Consider the following 18,589-nt stretch of genomic DNA (forward strand, 5'->3'; position numbering starts at 1 on the left):
AAACTGCCTAGTTATTTCCATGTTACTTTGCCCGTCTAAATCATTCAAATGTAATTTTGGTTGTTTGTGACATACACATATTTCATGTCTTCCCAATATTGAGCCTTATTGGCACATATTCCACAGGCATAAGAAGTGCTGACATCTAGAACCCAAGCCCTGGGTGCATATCCTAGGGTCAACATTCTTTTTAGGGGAAGAGTGGAAAGGTGTTCAGAGAAAAAGAGTGCAGGCACTGTTTCTTTGACAAATGAGGATTTTAAAAGAGCCAATAGTTAGAGGGCTTTGGCAAAAATTTCACTTGGTTATTAAATTTACTGAAGAGCAATACCTTTGTACTGAAAACCACCTGACAGCTATGAATGATATTTTTCTCTTCCTCCTAAAATCTGTAAATCAAGTCATTTTGTGGTTGTTTCAAGTTGCCTGTGGAGGTGGTTGCAGTTTTATTCCAAAGCTGTTTGATCCGTATCAGCAGAGCAACTACTATCATTTCAGTAATTTCTAATATCTATGTAAACCTGCCTATGTGGACAGATAGACCAGGAGCTTGAAGGTTGGTTTGTGTAAGAAATTTTCTTTAAAATTGTTCTCAGTATATGATAGCAAATTCTTAAAAGACAATCAAATGCTAGGAGGAAAAAATTGCTGTTTCCTCTGTACTTGTATGTGGCTCAAGAGGCAATGTATCTGATACAACCGTGACAGTCTATTACCAGTCTCCCACTGGGAACTGGGATGCTTATGTTATAAGTTTTGATGTGGAATAGAAAGGCAAACCTATGACTGCTATGCAAGAGGAGAGGATATACTAAGAGAACAATGAACAGCAAATATTAAGAGCCATAAGTATTCTGGTTTTAATGTAAAGCATGACTGCCAAACTAGTTTCAGTTTTGGTCCTGAACTTCGTCAAATATAGTGTAATTTCCTGTTTAGCTAAAAGACATGACACTTACACCATCCCTGGAGGTATTCAAAAGACAGGTAGACAAGGTGCTTAGGGACATGGTTTAGTGTTGGGATGGCAGTATTAGGTTAACAGTTGGACGTGGTGATCTTAAAGGTCTTTTCCAACCTAAACGATTCTATGATTCTATAATGTTTTCAAAAGGAGAATTAAATGTGTTTAGATAGTTTTCCTGTCTGATTCCAATAGGAATACTGGAGGTTGTTGATGAAAACAAAAAAAAAAAGGAAATGAAAACTGGCAGGGAGAGAGAAGCCTAATAAAATGACAAGGAATTTGGTAGTCATCTCATCTGAGTCTTCACTAATGACTAGCCAAATATTATGGGCGATATGTTGCATATTTGTATAATCTGGTGAACAGCATGTTATTTAAATCAGCAGATAATAGTGAAGTGGTATGTTGCAAATACAAGCCGGAACAGAGAAAAAACAAAGTTCTTGATCACATTCCACATATAGCTGAAACTGAGTGCTACCATCTACAGCCGTGATCCCTCACTAAATGCAAGGTAGTTCGCAGAATTCTCAGACCTAGTATTTAAACTGAAGATGGAGACTTGCTCCTCAGAAGCGCTAGAAGTCCTTAAGGACTGACAGACTCAGCCAGTTGGAGATGAGATGTGAACCTGCTCCTGGTGAGGCCAGTTGCCAAACGCCCATGGAGCAGGATGATAGCCGTGCACTCGAAATGTGATACGGCAGGAGAAGCAGCTAAATACTCTTCCAGGCTGTATATACAGAAGCAGCACGTCATGGAGAAGAAGGGTAACGGTCCCTTCTCTGCATGATCCCACTGACACTGAATCTGAAATACGTGTATAACTTTGGACATAGTCATATCAGAAAGATGTGGACGCAATGGGAGAAATCTAAAGAAGTGTGGATTCCACTGGGTAAAGGCGGCTATTGTGCCACATTAACAGTTTCTTTATATATATACAATTCACCTTTTCAGACAGTATGCAGTTGTGATGAGAACAGAATTATAGCCCTTCACTTCTGCCCATCCTTTATGATAGATATAAAGGAGCTTAAAGAGCGCTATTGCTGCAGTTAACATTGCTAAATTTTCCAGTGGATTTTTTCCTAGTTTTCAGAAAAATGTCCCATGATCAGAGGTTCGTGTACCGTTCTTAGTAATAGCGGTAAAACGTCCACTGACGCCAGGCTTCAGTCTCCCTCATGCCCTGGTGCAGCTCGGCTGAAGTAAAGTAGGCTTTAGATTTTCTGTGAAAAAGCTAAAAGCTTACCGTCTCACTTATCTCATATTAAGCAGCCTGCAGGCTCAGAAGCAGTCAAGTAGATTATAGTACGTGTGTTATTTAGCCGTGAGCATTCACATTAAATACAATGCGTGTATATTATCTAGCCTGGAAAAATGAAGCCTGTCCTATATACAGGAGCCATATGCAACACCATATAATCTTGCAAATATTTTTTGAAGTTCTGTCAGTATTCATCAACAGAGAGTTAGGGTAAGTTAAGCAAACCGTAATTAAGATCGCTGGTCACGAGCAATTTGTGTGTCCGTAAGCTGATGTCCCAGTGAGGTGTTAGAGAGAGCTGCACAGCACTTACGGTGCCGTCGATCAGGTAGGGTAAACCTGTTACATTTTTCTGATGGTTATGAATCCAAAAATATAAGGGTCTACACTGTAATCTACTATGCAGCTACAATTATGATTTTTGTACCCTGTTTCGCAAATGTCACAGCTACTTTAGTCACCTACTAAAGCAGTCACAGAAACAGAGCAGAAATTGGATTTCCAGTCAGAATAAATACATTCTTCTTTCTTAGTGCTGACTGCAGGCAGTTTTTGAGATTCATTAGTCTATTCTTTCCTGCCTTCAGATCTTTCAGTGTGTATATGTCTACTCTATAATGATGCATTTAGAAACCTTTTGAGGAAGAAAATCTTTCTTTTAGGGGTTCTTTTATCCTTAATTATTTTGTAATTATTTATTGAGAATACAAAAAACAAAAAATCAAAAAATACTGTTTATGTATTATATTTGGGTATGTTAATGGTAGGATGACTCAATTAATTTCAGATCTGGAGGAATTGATAGGAAGGGAGAGAAAAGGCAGTCTGGTTTTCATACAGATAGGAGTTGTACTAACATCCCTGTTGTGTCATCCTTCTGCTAGACTCACAAGTTGGTGATGTTGCATGTGATTTGGATCACTTTGTGGAAGTCCATTTCCTTTTTTGTTGTCATTGCTGTTGCTAGCACCTCAAGTTTGTGTGCTTGAGTAGGCGTTTCAATATTCTCAAGAAGTTTCTTGCAGTGCTGGGAGATAATATAACACCATTTACTTTTCAGCAAGTGCCTGTGTGAAATGCAGAGAGACTGTCAGTAAAGTAGTCGGTTCACAGGCCACACCAATAGCTCTCTCATGCTGTGTAAACATCAGAGCAGAGTAAACACAGAGGCCTAAGAGCCAGCCTTGGTTTTGGCCAAAGCATATGTGTGTCCCTGTATGTGTGGCTAGTCAATAAGTAACTCAGCACTCTTGATCTTTGCCTAGTCCATTACAGAAATTGTTTGATGTGGGTTTTGAGAAGGCCCCATCATTTTCATTGATGTCAATACCATGAAAGTAAATACTGACAGATATTTTAAAGACGGTAGATGGGTATTCTAGCAAAACTACCTGGAAGTTGTTTATGATACTGCACAAAACTGCTTCCTGAGCAGAGATGAAGAAAGTAGTTGAGAGGGCAACCTCGATACACAAGAGTTTGTATGTTTGGGGTTCTTCTGCACAAGGCACTTAATAAGCAGTTTCTATTGTAGGTGCTTATCTTTACTTAGCAAGAAGGGAAGGTTGCATTTAAGGCTGCCTTAAAACCTGCTTATATTCAGTGATGCTACCTTAGTCTTAGGAGGAAGGTCTGTGCATTTTAACTTTGACATCACTGCATGATGATGTGGCTTTGCCAGGTTGTGGCAATAGTATATCAGGTTATGTGCTATCTTTGTGTTATATTTTTAGGTCATGTCGGTAGTACATGGTTTGAAGGACAGCAGGCTGCCGGGTCAAATCACAACAGTTCCATAAAATAAATATATGTAGGCATCATTCTCCATGACGTTCATGGACCTAGTGAGTGAGTGAGTAACTCTTGGCATATGCTAGTTTCAGTGTTGCCTCCAGGGGTAGTACTTAAGGAAGCAGCAATTCTAACAGCAGATTGAGATGCCCTGGAAGCCTAAGCTGGAGAAAATTTCAGCTAAGGGAAGGTATTTTCAAGGGGGGATGAGGAGGAAATGAGGCATTGGAAGTAAGAGTGAATTAGGAAAGATTACAAAGCATCCCAAAGGGTAAACATTATATTTTAGAGTATTTTTGGATTATGAAAAACATGCAGTTTCCCCCCTCTTGTTTGCCTTGTAGTTTGCTTTCCTAGGCAGCCATGGTGCTTCCATGCTAGTGGTAGTAAGTCCAGAAAAAAAGTTAAGTATAATATGGCAACCAAATGGATTTCAAAAATTAATCCAGGCAGAACTGTTGATTTGCCCCTTGCTAGGGAAGCTGGTTACTAGCATTTAAAATGTTGATCCTACCTCACCAAAATGCAGTTGCCATCAGAAGCTAAAAGTTAAAGCAGGCATCCAGACCTGGGTTTCTTTTAAATCTCACCAGATAGTGTCAAGTATCCCTTCCATTTCAATTCTTCTTTCTCTTTTGTGACATGCTTTATTTTAAAACTAGCAAATGTGTGATTTTCTTTCTGTAAAGCATTCTGAAGTACAGTTAAGGAGAGCCATTATTCCAGCTGGCATAACCAGCTTTAGATGCAGCCAAAACAGGGCAACAAGGCCTACATATGTCATTTTGAATTAAGGAATTATTAAATATATGCATCACTAGGAGTAGGGCATTTCTTTCTAGGGAAATCTCACCTCCAACTTGGCAATCAAGCCAGGTGCCCACTTACTGCATTATATCCATCAGTTTCTCTATGGCTATAATCTTCACCCCTTCATTTCCAGCCCCATTCAGTCCCAGTTCAGTCTGCCAAAATGGCAGACAGGGCTGCCAAACATTACTAAACCCATAACCATATCTCTGCTCCGCTGAGTTCATCAACACATTTTACACATGACATTGCACAGCCCTCCATTCATTTGGGCTGAATTAAAGCCAGCAGCCTAGCAGTTAAAAGCTTTTTTTTTTTTCCTGTTATCAGTATAACCTTCAGAAAAATAAGAATAAAACAGAGGAAGCACTAATGACATTAATTATAGTTCTTCCCCCCCTACACACTCCACAATGAAGCAATAATAAAAAAAACTGTCTTTCTAAAATTCACTGAATATAGTTATTTGCAGTTTCATAATGACTCATTGAATCCCTTCTTTTAGCAGACTAATAAACGATGATTTTTATTTCCTTCACCTACAGTTAGCATCCTGAATGCTGAAGAACTGTTATAAAATAGATCCTGAAAAATCCTAACATAAGAGCATTTTGGATGCTTGCTGGAAAAAAAGATCCTATACTAATTTATCCTCTAATGGGTCACCAGGCTTTCCAGGTTTTTTTACTGTTCATCAGAGTAACAAATAAATTTTATTATGAGAGCATAGATATTGTTGCCAATAGTGATACTTTAGAAAACCATTGATCACATCAGAAGATAACAAACCAGATGGTTTTCACTGGCTTATTTCTCGGACAGTATATAGCAACCTGTAGTACCAACACCAAACAGTGCATTTAAGCACAAAACACTTCACCTTTTGTTTCAACAGTATCGTGCCCTGGATTTGTACTAGAATATAATGTGCAGCATGAAATTTACTCAAAATTTACTATTTCCTTCTCCCATGTCTTCGAATTCTGATTCAGTAGACAGTTCTGGGCTTCTCCAGGAAGATGACAATTATGAAGATCTGTGACAAACTTAAGGCCAAAGTACTGTGTTGGCTTTTGATTACTCAGAAGGCTTGCAGTCCATTCCTAGTGTTGACGAAGGCTTCCTCTGCAACTTTAGGCTATCACTTTACCAAAGATTTAGCAAAGCTTTGAGCATGACAGTGCTTTATTGACAACTGACCACTGAATTCAGAGAGATTACTCAGATGAAGCTTGCGCTTTGGGCTATGATTTCCCTTTGGTTTAGCTCCTCCATCTGTAAAATGGGCTATTGGTATAACCTTTTTGCTATCATTTGTATTGTACTTATAGATTGTGAACTTTTCAGAGCAGGAATTCTCTCTTTTTTATAGAAGTGTTCAGTAGTTTAGTAAAAAGGGGCCTCTAATCTTGAAAGTTTTGCGTATAGACTGCAGTGTCTCGATTGAACAAATAGCTTTGATTGTGTCACTGTCACCCCACAGACAATCAGTAAACCTTGCAGTGAAGATTGAATGTCCTTCTGCTAACGACACATATGCATAAACAAATCAGGGAGTGAAGTATCTGCTTCACGGGTGGAATTTATCGATAAGTGCAACATAAATTTTCTTGTAATCATGACACTATAATGTCATTTGTTACCTGGGTTACTCTCTATATAGCACTATATATTTGTTAACTCTTTATGTAGCACTAAAGATAGTTAGGTTATATCACGTATTGTTTACTCTAGTTTAAAAAGCAGAAATAAGTGCATGCTTACTTAATAATTACTTCTAATATACCTTGAAATTGAATCACATCATTTGAGCATCAACAGTACTATAAATATTATATTCTGTAAATATTGTATTCTGGAGCCTGCATTAGTGGCAATGCAATCTTTTTTTGCTTTCAGAAGACTAATAAAATTGTAATACGAAAAGCTTGTTTTTCCTGAATTGTAAGAATGGTAAGGCTGTGCGGACAAGAGAGTGGAAGAAGTATCATGAAGAAATTATAAGATGTTTATAAAATTATTGATAAAGTTGGGGGGGTCTTAAGGAGAAGTTGTCTCCTTTTTTTTTGATTCTTTTTTCTTTTTTTTTTCTTTTTTACCCTAAAATTGCACAGAGTAAGAGTCTAAATGCTATTACCATATATGAAGAAGGTGGTTTTGCCATGTTTTTCATTTTCATTTTCCTCTGAAAAACACAAATAGAAGAACTGTCTGAAGAACAAAATAGCTCTCTACAGTAAAGAGCACATCAACCTCTAGGTTTTAAATATAGTTTTGCAAGTTATGATGACCTAATTAAGCATAGTCTCATTGGTAATGCCAGGTAATTCCCAAATTAGCATTTTTGCACAGGGTATATAATTACACCACCTTCCATCCAAATAATTTTTAACTGATTTAAAGGTTGTGGCTGAGCCTTTACAGATTGGAGGGGGAGAAGGGGAAGGAGGATCCTCATTTCATGTGCAGCAGCCAACCAGTTTACAACTGGGAGTACCGATCCACCATGGGGACTGGAGACACCCAGGTGACAAAGCTGCTGAAGTCCTATAGCCTGTGCTTACCTATAGGGTCTTGCGGGAGCCTATTTCAGTCACATGTGAGGCCAGGGCTGCAGGAAAAGGCATCTTCCGCCACAGTATGGTGAGAGGCTCTCATCTGTATTGCATAGCATCTCAAGCTTAGCTCAGAGAAACCTACTCTCCCAAAACATATTTTCTGCTCCCAGAGAGTGGCGTTTCTAGTGGAGTCCTAGTGCAGTTTCTCACAACATTCCCTCTAAGAAGGAATGCATCTGGCACAGTGAAAATGTTTCCTGTGGAAATTGTTTGTTGATACCAACAGAATTCCCTGTCTTAAAAAATTTTGGTTCAGGGAAGAGCTTTTAAATACTTTCTTTTTACATGTGGACCAAGTAAGACATTACATGTCCAAGGTCATACAGGAGTACATAGAAAGTTGCAAAAGAGTAGGATGCAGCAGACTAACTCTTAAAAAACATAGTCTTATACAGAACTAAAATGTAGTTTTAGTTTACATAGTACTATTTTAAATTCAATTTTCTAGTATATTTTAGTTCCGTAAATTACTAATTACTCTGTTACTTTATCATTTTAGAGAACTACAGAAATGTTCTTCTATTACTTGAAAATGCATTGTCCTGCAGTCCTGCCAGAAAACATCAGAATTTTCTGTTTGGTTGATGTTTTACTCCAGAAGTCTTTTTTGCCAGTTAAAAGAAGCATTAACTTAATAAATTTGAGACTGTAGAAATCATTGTACTAAAATGAGGCAAAAGCTCATTAAATTGTGGAAATCAGATTTATGGCAGGTTACTCAGCGATGTGTATTACCATGGAATTCAGAATTGCTCCTTGAAGGATCACCAGCCCTACTGTTAGCAATTGCAGTGCCTTTGGCACTTCCTGTGCTCATCCTCATTCAGTCCCACCCTTTTCCTATATCTTCAACTTTTCCCTTTTGCAGAAAGGTCAAAATATGTGAAACTGGCTGGATTAAATAGGCAAGAATATGACCTGAAGCTCGTATATATAAATATATAACTACGCCTTTTCCCTCACTATCCTAGGTGCAATCTGCAATCCCTCTCAAGCTTCAGATTTCATCCTGAGCCGATAAGGCAGAAGGTCTCTTCTTAGCCTTCTTGGGAAACACTGGCTGCATTTACAGTGTCCTACAAGATGACATTTTCAGACACTGCTTGAGCCACAATCCTGAAACAGCCCCATGCTGCCAATATGTATACCTCACTAGGCCATGGGGGAAAGCATACGGCTGTCACCTCTCTAAAAATGCTGTGGCAGAACCAGGGCACCCTTCTCTTCTCATTTACAGGGCTGGCCATGCTGTCACAGCTCTTACTGGAGCCCTTCCAGGAGGAAGGACATACTACACAAGAACTCCACAAGAAATTCTAGATTTAGAACAACTATGAGTGTGTCTGCAAGCAAACCAAAGCCTCCCTCACCTCACAGCCATCAGTTAAATGCTGTTCAAGCAGACCAGCAGACAGTATGAGGCTCTAAGTGCATACATTGCACACATCCACACAGTCCTTTGGCTTTCAGAGGCTATTCCCCAAATACTGGCTCACTCACACTTTAATGGTGCCATCCATCTGCTGGCTTCACAACAGCTGTGTGAGCCAAAACTGCCCCATGGGTGACCTTCAGCCAGCGAAGATGCATCAATTTTGAACCAACAGTAGCAGGGCCAGCCTGTCACCATAAGAAAACACACAGGTTCATCCACAAAGAAAGCCTGGTTAGAAAACATTTCTTGGTTCTGCGTTCCCGACCAGGTTCTCCTTAGGCACTCAGACGTGTTTAGGGACATATCTACTGGTTGCTTGAACTGCAAACTGAAGAACAGAATTCTGTGTTTATTTCCTAGGCAGATAATCCCACTTTACCTTCTTTCCACCCTCAAATCCTATTCTTTTCCTCATTAAGATCAGACAGCTGAGAAATCTTGCAGGATCAGATGTTAGCGACTCCCTTTCCAAATTCCCTTGGCCCTGGTTCCTTTAAGCTCGTGCTGTAGATTGCTCTTATGCTGAAGAAAAAGGACCCCGTTGCCCATGTCTGTAGTGTTAGATAATGCCTTTAATGAAGGGGGTGAGGTAAGTCCTGACAAGTATTCTTAGTCCTCAGAAGGGAGTGGGAACTGTGTTCTTGCTGCTTGGAGTCAGTGGTTCAGACAGGTGCATAATCTGATTGTACTGAATACAGTGAACAGACGTAAAAAAGTCCTTGGACAATCTCCAAAGCTAACTTCAGCATAGAGCCAAGAATCTGAGTGTTGGAAAGACCTGCCTGGCAAGATTGGAGGCAGGGGATGTATCTCTAATAGCCATATGTGATGTACCGGGGGGTGGAAGGGAGGGCTGCTGTGTTATGTTAAGGCAATTGCTGAATGTCTGGTCAGACACCCTCAGATGCCGCTTGGATGCAGATGGCTACAGCTTTCTCTGCTGGGGCTCAGTGTCACTTAGCATCAAATACTGCCAAATACCCAGTAAAAATATGGCATTGTTCGCCTGTTGACACTTAAATTATTTGGGAAGCTCCAGTTAAAGATGATATTTTTGTTTTGGTTTAAGTTCTTTGGTTTTTGCTCTACCAGTCTCTTGTGGAGACATGAGCGGCCAACACCTGACTCCCTTCTTGTTTCAGAAAATCCAACACTGTTTGGAGGTCTCGGGAAGAGAGAGAATCCCTCTGGCCAGCCTTGGGATGCTTTTATTTACTTTCCTTATGAAAGTGCCTTCAGCTCATCAAGTGCTGTCAGGTATTAGTAAAAGTCGTATCTGTACACATATTGGGCAGTGGAGAGCTGTCACAGGATGTGAATTTTCTAGATAGGTGAGGAACAGATCAGGTGCTATTTGAACAGCATTGTAAGGCTGAAGATATGGTATTCCAATTGGGATGCTTTCACCACAGCAGTCCTAAGGAGCAAGGTAATGTGTCCATAATAAATAATCATTGCAATTTGACAGCTCCATGGCTTGGGCTTAAAGGTTAGGCAGAGCTCTTCTAGCTATCCTTTTCTCTTTACACCCCTAATTATATCCCATGTGAAAAGAGAAGAAAAACAAAGTTTGTGCATGTTAAAACCCTCAACATTACCTTACGTGTCTCAGCAAAAGACGGAAGGAAATCCCCTACATGACAGAGAATTTTGTGAATGGTGATCATAACTGTAACTTTATATATGGCAACTTTTGTGTTCCTTTTACCAGGAAGATTATAAAAAAGCCATAAGAGCCAAGCCTCTAGTCCTCTCCCTCTGTGCAGGCTTAACTTCTCAAAGCTTCCACCTCAAATGTCATTTGAGAACATATTCTGGCTTGTCTACCTCCAGCCTTCTTTCTCGACAGCTCCCTGTTTCCACCCCTGGTTTTCAGAGATGCCAAAAACGTTGTGATTTTCCTGCTCAAAAGACATTGCATGCCGAGTAATTCTTCTTCTCAGCAATGCTTACTTACCAGATGACTCATTAACTTCCAAAAACTTCATGCTGCTCTTCCTTCCTCTCATCTTAGCACTGTGTAGTGGTGCATATGCTTCTGGCATCTGTAAAAACACTGTATCTGCCTAATACAGCTAGAGCCTCCTTTAAACTCAAAAGCAGAAAAATGTGTGCAGGCATCCTTCTCTGGGCACAGAGTTTCTCTGACATAAAACACAGATAAGCCTCACTTACAGAAGATAACAAAATCAAAGGAAAGTAGTGGTGCTAGCAAAGGTAGAAGTGGAGAAACAGTTGCAATACATTTGGCAGAAGCCATTATTGAACATACAGAAACATCGTTACAGTTCTTTGTTCACAGAGCTCCCCAGCTTCTGACTTCTTATAGGACCTAATCCTGGAATCTGGGATGTGGCCTCTAGGAAGAAAAATAGAAAACGCTACCCACAATGCAGACAGATTTACAGCAGTTTTGTTTCTTCAACTGAGTGTTTGCTCAAGTCTTAGCATTGGACTGTTAAATCAGACACCCAAAACCTGGAGCAAAGCATCTCAACCAGCTTGTCTTTATGTAAACAGCTGCATAGAAATGCACCTTGATACGTGAGTCCTAGTGGTGAATGTGCTCTTGGGTGTTTAGCTAGGATGTGGGGGAAAGATATTCTTCATACTGGCTGCTCTGTAAGTATTTCCCTGGTGAATGTGAGAGAGTTTGTCTTCCTAGCTTCTAAGCAAAATTGTGTTACCGACTAGAGCGTTTAACCTGGGTCTTCATAGGGTAAGTGGTCAGATTAGGAAGACAAAGCCAGTGTGTGAGAGTTCATATATATATATATGAACATATATATCTATATACGACCAGCTAACATGCACACAAAGGAAAAAAAGTGATTCAAGCCCTATTTCCTGTAGGTTGTAAGGGCAGAAGTAGTTAATCGTCAGAATGAAACACCTCTTCCATGTCAAACAGATACTATGATCATGAGGGTAGAAGTTAAATAGATCAGGGTAATTAAGCAAAACATCCTTCAAAACATGCCTCTCAGAAAAAGAAAGAATGATAGATATGTAAGGTAAGTCAACCTTCGGTCCCTCAGACTTCATTCAGAGACAATTTATGTCCTATAACCCTTTGCAAAGCTGAAGACATAAAGTGACTGAACCAAATTAGGAAGTAGTCCCAACAATTACCAAAAAGTTCAACTACTGAGTGATTTAGAGTAAACCACTACAGATGTCAGTGAATTTTTGATAACACCCACCCCTGCCAGCATTTTAGCAAGGCAGTCCAGTCTGACATCCCAATGCAATAATTTTACTGTAAAGTCTTATTTCTGTTTTAATCATAATATTTCTATTACACTATTTTTCAGGCCCTGATTATATCAAACAAAAATTTCAAGAAGGAATGGAGGTGAAAGAAAAATCTGAAGAAAAAGTTCAGGAAAAACCACCTACCCCAAAAGAGTCACCTCACTTTTATCGAAAAGGTACTACACCCCCTCGAACCCCAGAAGCAAGTCCAAGGCATAGTCCTCCTCTTTCTTCTGAGCCTTCTCCTTCAAAACAACTGAAAAGGCAAAGCTCCACTTCTGGGGCAAGACTCAGTCAAGAAAAAAAGCTTTTAGCCACTGAGAATATAACACCCACAGTTAACAAGCCTTTATATTCAAAAGCACCAACGAAGGAGGAAGTAGCTGTGAAACATCAGCCAAAGTTCTCAGCCCATCACAATCCCATCAGCACAGAGAATGGGGAGCTGCATGGTCACTACCATGGCTATTATGTGAAAGTGAATCCAACAGTGCTTCCACAGGAGCTCAGGGAAGAAGAAGATGAATATGTCAACCCACCACCATCAACACTTGCACGGATACCACCCTCACAGAAGCCAAGTCCTGCTAGATCTGGGGGTAAGCCAGATGCCAAAGAAAACAAACCTGACACAAAAATTAAGAAACCAGAATTTGCTGCACCAAAGAACCCAGCTAATAATGAGTCACATTCAGCAGTGGAAAAAGAAGTAGAAAACAGCTCGGTGAGTACTGCAAGAAACCTTTTTGCTTTCACTGCCCTTTTGCCTCCTAGTGCTGAGCTTTGCAACCTAAAGACGGGCAAAGCTCAGTTCTGTCAAACCTACATCTGGATACAGTCTGCTAGCTAGAACCCAGTACACCAGACTGGAGTGAGGAACAAATATTCCAGTGCTTTATGTTATCCTTTTTGAAAACTGGGAAGGGATAGTTGATAGCCAGATACTGACAGACTTTTAAAACCTGAATCCATGTTGCATCCGTAAACACAAAAGTGTATTAGTGTGTGCGTGCGTATATATGTGCATTTTGTGTGCATGTAGGTACATATTTGCAGATATACACATATATATATTCCCCCCTGCAAAAAACAATGTTCATTGTACTTCAGTGGATAGTGGGGCAGTACTGGGAGTTACACTTATGCTCTTCCCCAAAGGTCTACTTTTGACTATGGTTGGAGACAGGATGCTGGCCTGTGGTCTGATCCAGTCCAGGCAATCTCCCATTTTCATTTTCTTCTCTGTGTTGATTGTAGGCTCTAAGAATAAGCAGTCTGTATCAAAATATAAACTGTTTTTAAATGCATACTTCTAACAATGCTTGCATTTTACGTGAAAAATTTTACATTCTTTTTCGTCAGGAAATGGAGTTTTAAAACCATACGTTCAGATCAGTCTGAATTGGAATCTCATTATTATTTAGAAATAATAGAACTATCAATAGTTTTGCAGAAAAGAAGAGATGACTAATAGTGTTTTTATTCCATGTTAGAAGAAAAAGCCAGGTTATTGAATTCAGAATCTCTGAGGATGATAAAATTGTTTCTGGGCCAAGCCAAACTCAGAAAAATGATAGCTGTAGGTCCTAAAGTTAACCTTTAGTGAATTAAGAGGTCTAGATAATTGTCATAATATTTCTTTTTTATAAGCATTATTTCTTTCAATCATTTTTGGTACTCCAGTAGAAAAAAAACCAGTATGTCATTATTGATGGAATAAACAGAATGACCCATTTCATGAGATCCAGGTAGCCTAGCACAGATCTCAGGCAAAACAGTTGAATAATTGACACCAGAGTTCATTAATAAAGAATTTAAAAATAAAGAGGTGTAAAAATTTCCAACCAACATGCACCATAAAAAATCTTGTCAAACAAGTTTGACATCTTCAGGTGTGACAGAGGAATCATATCCTCAATCAAGAAGGTCACTTGATTTGATTTTACACAATTATTTATTCTGAGAAGGAAGCCAGAGTAATGCAAAGGCTAAATGTCACATTAAAATAATTTTTTAAAAGCTGACTGATGGTTCTTTAAAAGTACTTAGAAAAACATCAGTAATTTGGTATAATTCTGATGAGGTCATTCTTGGATTAATTCTGCTGCTCTATTTTATTAACATTCTTATTAATGACATGGAAGAGGACATAAAAGTACTACACATGAAGTTTACAGAAGACACAGAGAACAGGAAACTGATAAATGATGAAGACAATGGATCACCAATACAAGCTGATCCAAATCACGTGCTAAGAAAGATGCAAGTATAATTATCCATGTGCAACACAGCAAAATGTAAGGTTGTATATTGAAAGACGGTTAATAGAGCCTGGCCATGCAGGATCAGAGCTGGAAAAGGTTGGTGGATCTGGAGCAAGAGAGGCAACTGAGCGTGAGCTCCCAGTCTGCTGCTGTTGTTCAGAGATGTTAATATAATCCTTAGATTTATCAACAGGAAAGATTAAGCAAGAGTACATCGGAGTCCGTTTTATCTGGTTTTGGCACTGGTGCAACCACTTCTGGGATAAAATACAGTGTCCATAAATCAGGGATTTAAAATGAAAAAAACCCTTAAGGGAAAGTCCCACGAAGAGCTGCAAGAATGATTAAAACATATCTTACAGTGAAAGATTCCAGGCAAAAAAAAAATCTGACACATTAAATCAATTTCTGTAAGTACTTTATAAAATAGTTTCCCAAGCTAACAGGCAAATGGGTAAGAAGATCAACAGCTGAACAGGTTTAGATAAAAGTTTTGGTTTAATTTGCTTTTAATGATATTAATTAAATGTAACATCAGTTTTCAGATGCTGAGTTTTTGGAGCTGTCACTGAATAGGTCAATAATGAGCATTTTGCCAAGATGATAACCTCTAGTTCAGCAGAAAGCTTATATTCTGTTTTGTGCAGATCAAAGTAGATGTTCACAGTGGTTTTGTAATCTGCAAATCTGTATTACAGCGATATCAGCCCTTTCACCTTTCAAATCTCTCAGATATGACTCCTATGTAGGGTAACACAAAACTGTCAGGCTTGTAAATGTTGAGTGAGCATACACAGGATTTTAGCCCAAACAGGAATTTTTTGTTCAGCTCTGGTGAAAATAAGTGGCTGGAAATAGTCCTTATTTTTCCTACATTCCACCCAAACCAAATAATGGTTTGGAGCTGAGGGAGTCTTCACCTCAAGAAACCAAGTAGGGAACCGAAACAGCAGTTTATTGACCATCTAGAATAATCAGGATAAGGACTGTGAACCTATAGCCTGTTATCAGGAAAGGTGGAAAAGTGATAAGATATTGTACATTAGCTACTGTTTGTTTATTGATATTACAGGTCATCTGGCAACTTTCCCCCTGCTTCATTTGGAGCACCCTAATTGCATTATTTTTTTTATCAGCTTTTCAATAAGGAAGGAAGATAAGAGTTTAGTAACTCATTTTTACTATAACAGCATTTTAAGATATATGTATGTATATGTGTTTTTTTCAAAGATGTCTTCCAGACGTGTCTGTATATTTGCCCTTACAGAATAAATTTCCTACATGCTTATTTCTTTAAAATGCTGAAATATTTAAAAACCCTAAAACAATTAAAGCAGAAAGGTGTAGCCTACTGGCCTAGCAGACTGAGGGAGAGACTTAGCACAGAATGACAGAATGTTAACATTACCTGGAGACTTTTTAATTTTAGTATCACCTTTCAGCTTCAGCAAAACAGTAGCCTGTTCTGCAGCGCTCCTGGACTGAGCTCAGTAGTGTGCTGGAGTTACACAGTGGCTAACCAAAGAGTGCAGAGTTACTGGGGAGAAGCCAGATTAGCGTACCTCTCTTCATCCCAAACACTTCTGGATGTTGAGAGGCTTCAGAATTCTAAGGCTGCACTGGGGAATTAATTTGGTTTAATCAGTAATTGCAATTGCTTTATAGCCATCTTGACAAACGTTTTTGTTGTGGTTTGAAAGTAAATCTGCCTTAGATCCTCCATAAAAGTTTAAAAATATATTTGTTAAGGGCCTTAAAGAGAAAAGAACTCTCACTGTTGTGAAAAGAGAATGAGAAAACGTGGGTTTGGAATGCAAAAATAAATCTATAACATTGATTGAGCACTTTCCTTAGGTGATCCAAAAGTGCTGTATGAAACTGTGCTGTGCTTTTCCCAGGTTTCCAGTGACAATGCATTAAGAACATAGCTACAGAATGTAAGATTTTCAGTTCTTCCTTCCAGATATCTAAATCAAAGCCATTTCTCACACCTGACTGAAACATAAACTTTAATTTGGATTAAGAACTTTAAAAAACTTTATTTACAGAAAAGTCTGAAGCAGCTGTTTCATATTTTCTGTGAATCTGTTACATCCTTAAGAATGTCACTGAATATCATCTGTGCAATAAGTTAGTTATAGGAACAGTTGATTCTCTAGTTATCCCCATTTCTGGCATTATACTTGAAAAACATCAGAACATACTTCTTATGCCACACAAATAAATGTTTTTCTCTATGCACTTATTTTCTAATGTTCAAAAATCAAAGTTTAAAATCATTTCAGAGCTCATGAGAAAGAGTCATAGTTTTATCAAGGTGAAAACATGCATAAAGCACGATGACAAAGTCACCATTCATCAGCCTCTCCAAAATAGTTCTCTGTTTGCAGGCATTTATCCTAATAAGTGGGAGGTAGATCATCCTTTTATCACTGAGAATTAGGCACCTTCAAATTACCTTGTATTTACCACAGTGTGAAGTGTGCACAGAGACACTTGAGCACAAACCAGTACTGACTGTTGTTTCTAATTGCTCATTAGCAGCCTCTAGCCCCAGTATCAGCTTGCATGTTGCTATCCCACCTTGAATATGAGCTAATTTGAGATTTTCTTGGATTTGAGTAAAAATTAGGATCGAATTGCAAAAAATACCATTGTAGTGTACATTCAGGAATACACATTTTATTTGCCTGATGTGCATCTATGTGTTGCCCTAGGTCAGGTACAAGCCCAGGCACAAACGTTCTACTACATTGTTATTTTTTGGTTTTGTAAGTAAAGATTTTTCAGCCACACAGAGTGTTCAGCCTGGTTTTTACCTGTATCTAAAATCATTAAGTTTTGCTGAATGTTACCCAGTGTGCTTCTACTCACATCTTTATTCACTTACCATCCAGTTAGGAAGGGATATAACTATCATGATGTTAGAAAAATAGATCGGTATTTGCCTGATCCTAAAAAACCCTCCCGAGCAAGAACTTTATGCTAAATTTAATGGACATTTCTAATGCAATGGTCTTACAAGACGAGTCTTAATACTTCCTGGCACTACCTTTTGGGAAAATAACTTTCTTCCCTCCCCAAATGAAAACTAATCGTATGGTTATATTTTTAACTACGTAAGCGTCTGACTTACTAGAAGCTGAAAGGGCAGTTTTTAAGCAGGACTGGAGTTTTTCTACTACAGCTTCTTTAGTGCACCTGTCCTGGTCACTCTCGGACTGTTCAGACTAATTTTGGCTTTTGCTATTTTAAGCCCTTGCAGGACACTAAAGTCTTACTTACAGTATTTGTCTTAAAGCATTAAATGCTCATTTCATAGGTGTCTACAAATCAGGTAGTAATTTATTGCATGATAGCCATGTGCTCCACAAATACTGTTTGATCATTTTTTAGTGTATCAGGAGATTCTGCTTTGGGCTGAAAGTTGTTGTTCTCAGAAAAGGAAACAAAATGCACGTAGCAGGCCAAAGGAGACGAGATCTACTTCTTTGTATAAAGCATAGACTCATGATCATAAACATTAACACATTTTTCTTTCATCTTCACATAAAATCAACAAGCCAGTTCTTATGGTGTCACTTTCTTCTGTCTGTGTAGATGAGATTTCTTGATTCAGACCATAGCCCCTAGGTTTTTTAGCCTAATTTATCTAATATTACTGTGGGGAGATTATACCTGTACCTATTATACCTATAGCCAGGTTCTACCTAACCTGACTGAGAGAGGCATCAATAGAGAAGTTCCCTCCCCCTACCACCAAGCTTAATTCTGTACGACTGCGCACTAATGATACCGAGTTGCTGTTTGAGCTGCAGTCCCAACTTGCCATTTAGCCAAAATCTGTCTTGCAGCTATCAGGATGCTGTTTCAGGATACGTTTCAGGTAATGAATGAGTTCCTGGTTCCTGTGAAGTCCCCGTAGGTCCAAATTTTTCTTCAGTAGTAGTAAAGCAACTTGATTTCCATGGATGTTATTTTCAAATATGAAAAGCATTAGATGGCCAAATCCCAGTGAATTTTAATGGTATTAGGCAATGATCCCCTTCACAGTTCCTTGCAATCCCTGGTGCAGTAAAACTGTAAAATCTTTAGGTGGGATCCCAAACTATGGAGGAATTATTGACCTGATTTTGATTACACAGGGAGTCCCTATTAGAATCATAAAATCAGAGAATA

General features: G+C 38.8%; 1 protein-coding gene across 6 annotated transcripts in view; it reads left to right on the forward strand.

Annotated features, from left to right (window-relative positions):
• The window catches only part of JPH1 (junctophilin 1), an 89,699-nt gene that overhangs the window by 66,371 nt on the left and 4,739 nt on the right, over positions 1-18,589 (forward strand). For all 6 annotated transcript variants that reach the window (XM_035890080.1, XM_035890076.1, XM_035890078.1 and 3 more), the window contains exon 4: positions 12,206-12,870. In XM_035890080.1, the coding sequence (XP_035745973.1) occupies positions 12,206-12,870 (665 nt within the window). The remainder of the gene's footprint in view (positions 1-12,205; positions 12,871-18,589) is intronic.

The sequence above is a fragment of the Egretta garzetta genome, unplaced genomic scaffold, assembly GCF_000687185.1.
Source record: "Egretta garzetta isolate BGI_Z169 unplaced genomic scaffold, ASM68718v1 scaffold251, whole genome shotgun sequence".
Classification (NCBI taxonomy): domain Eukaryota; kingdom Metazoa; phylum Chordata; class Aves; order Pelecaniformes; family Ardeidae; genus Egretta; species Egretta garzetta.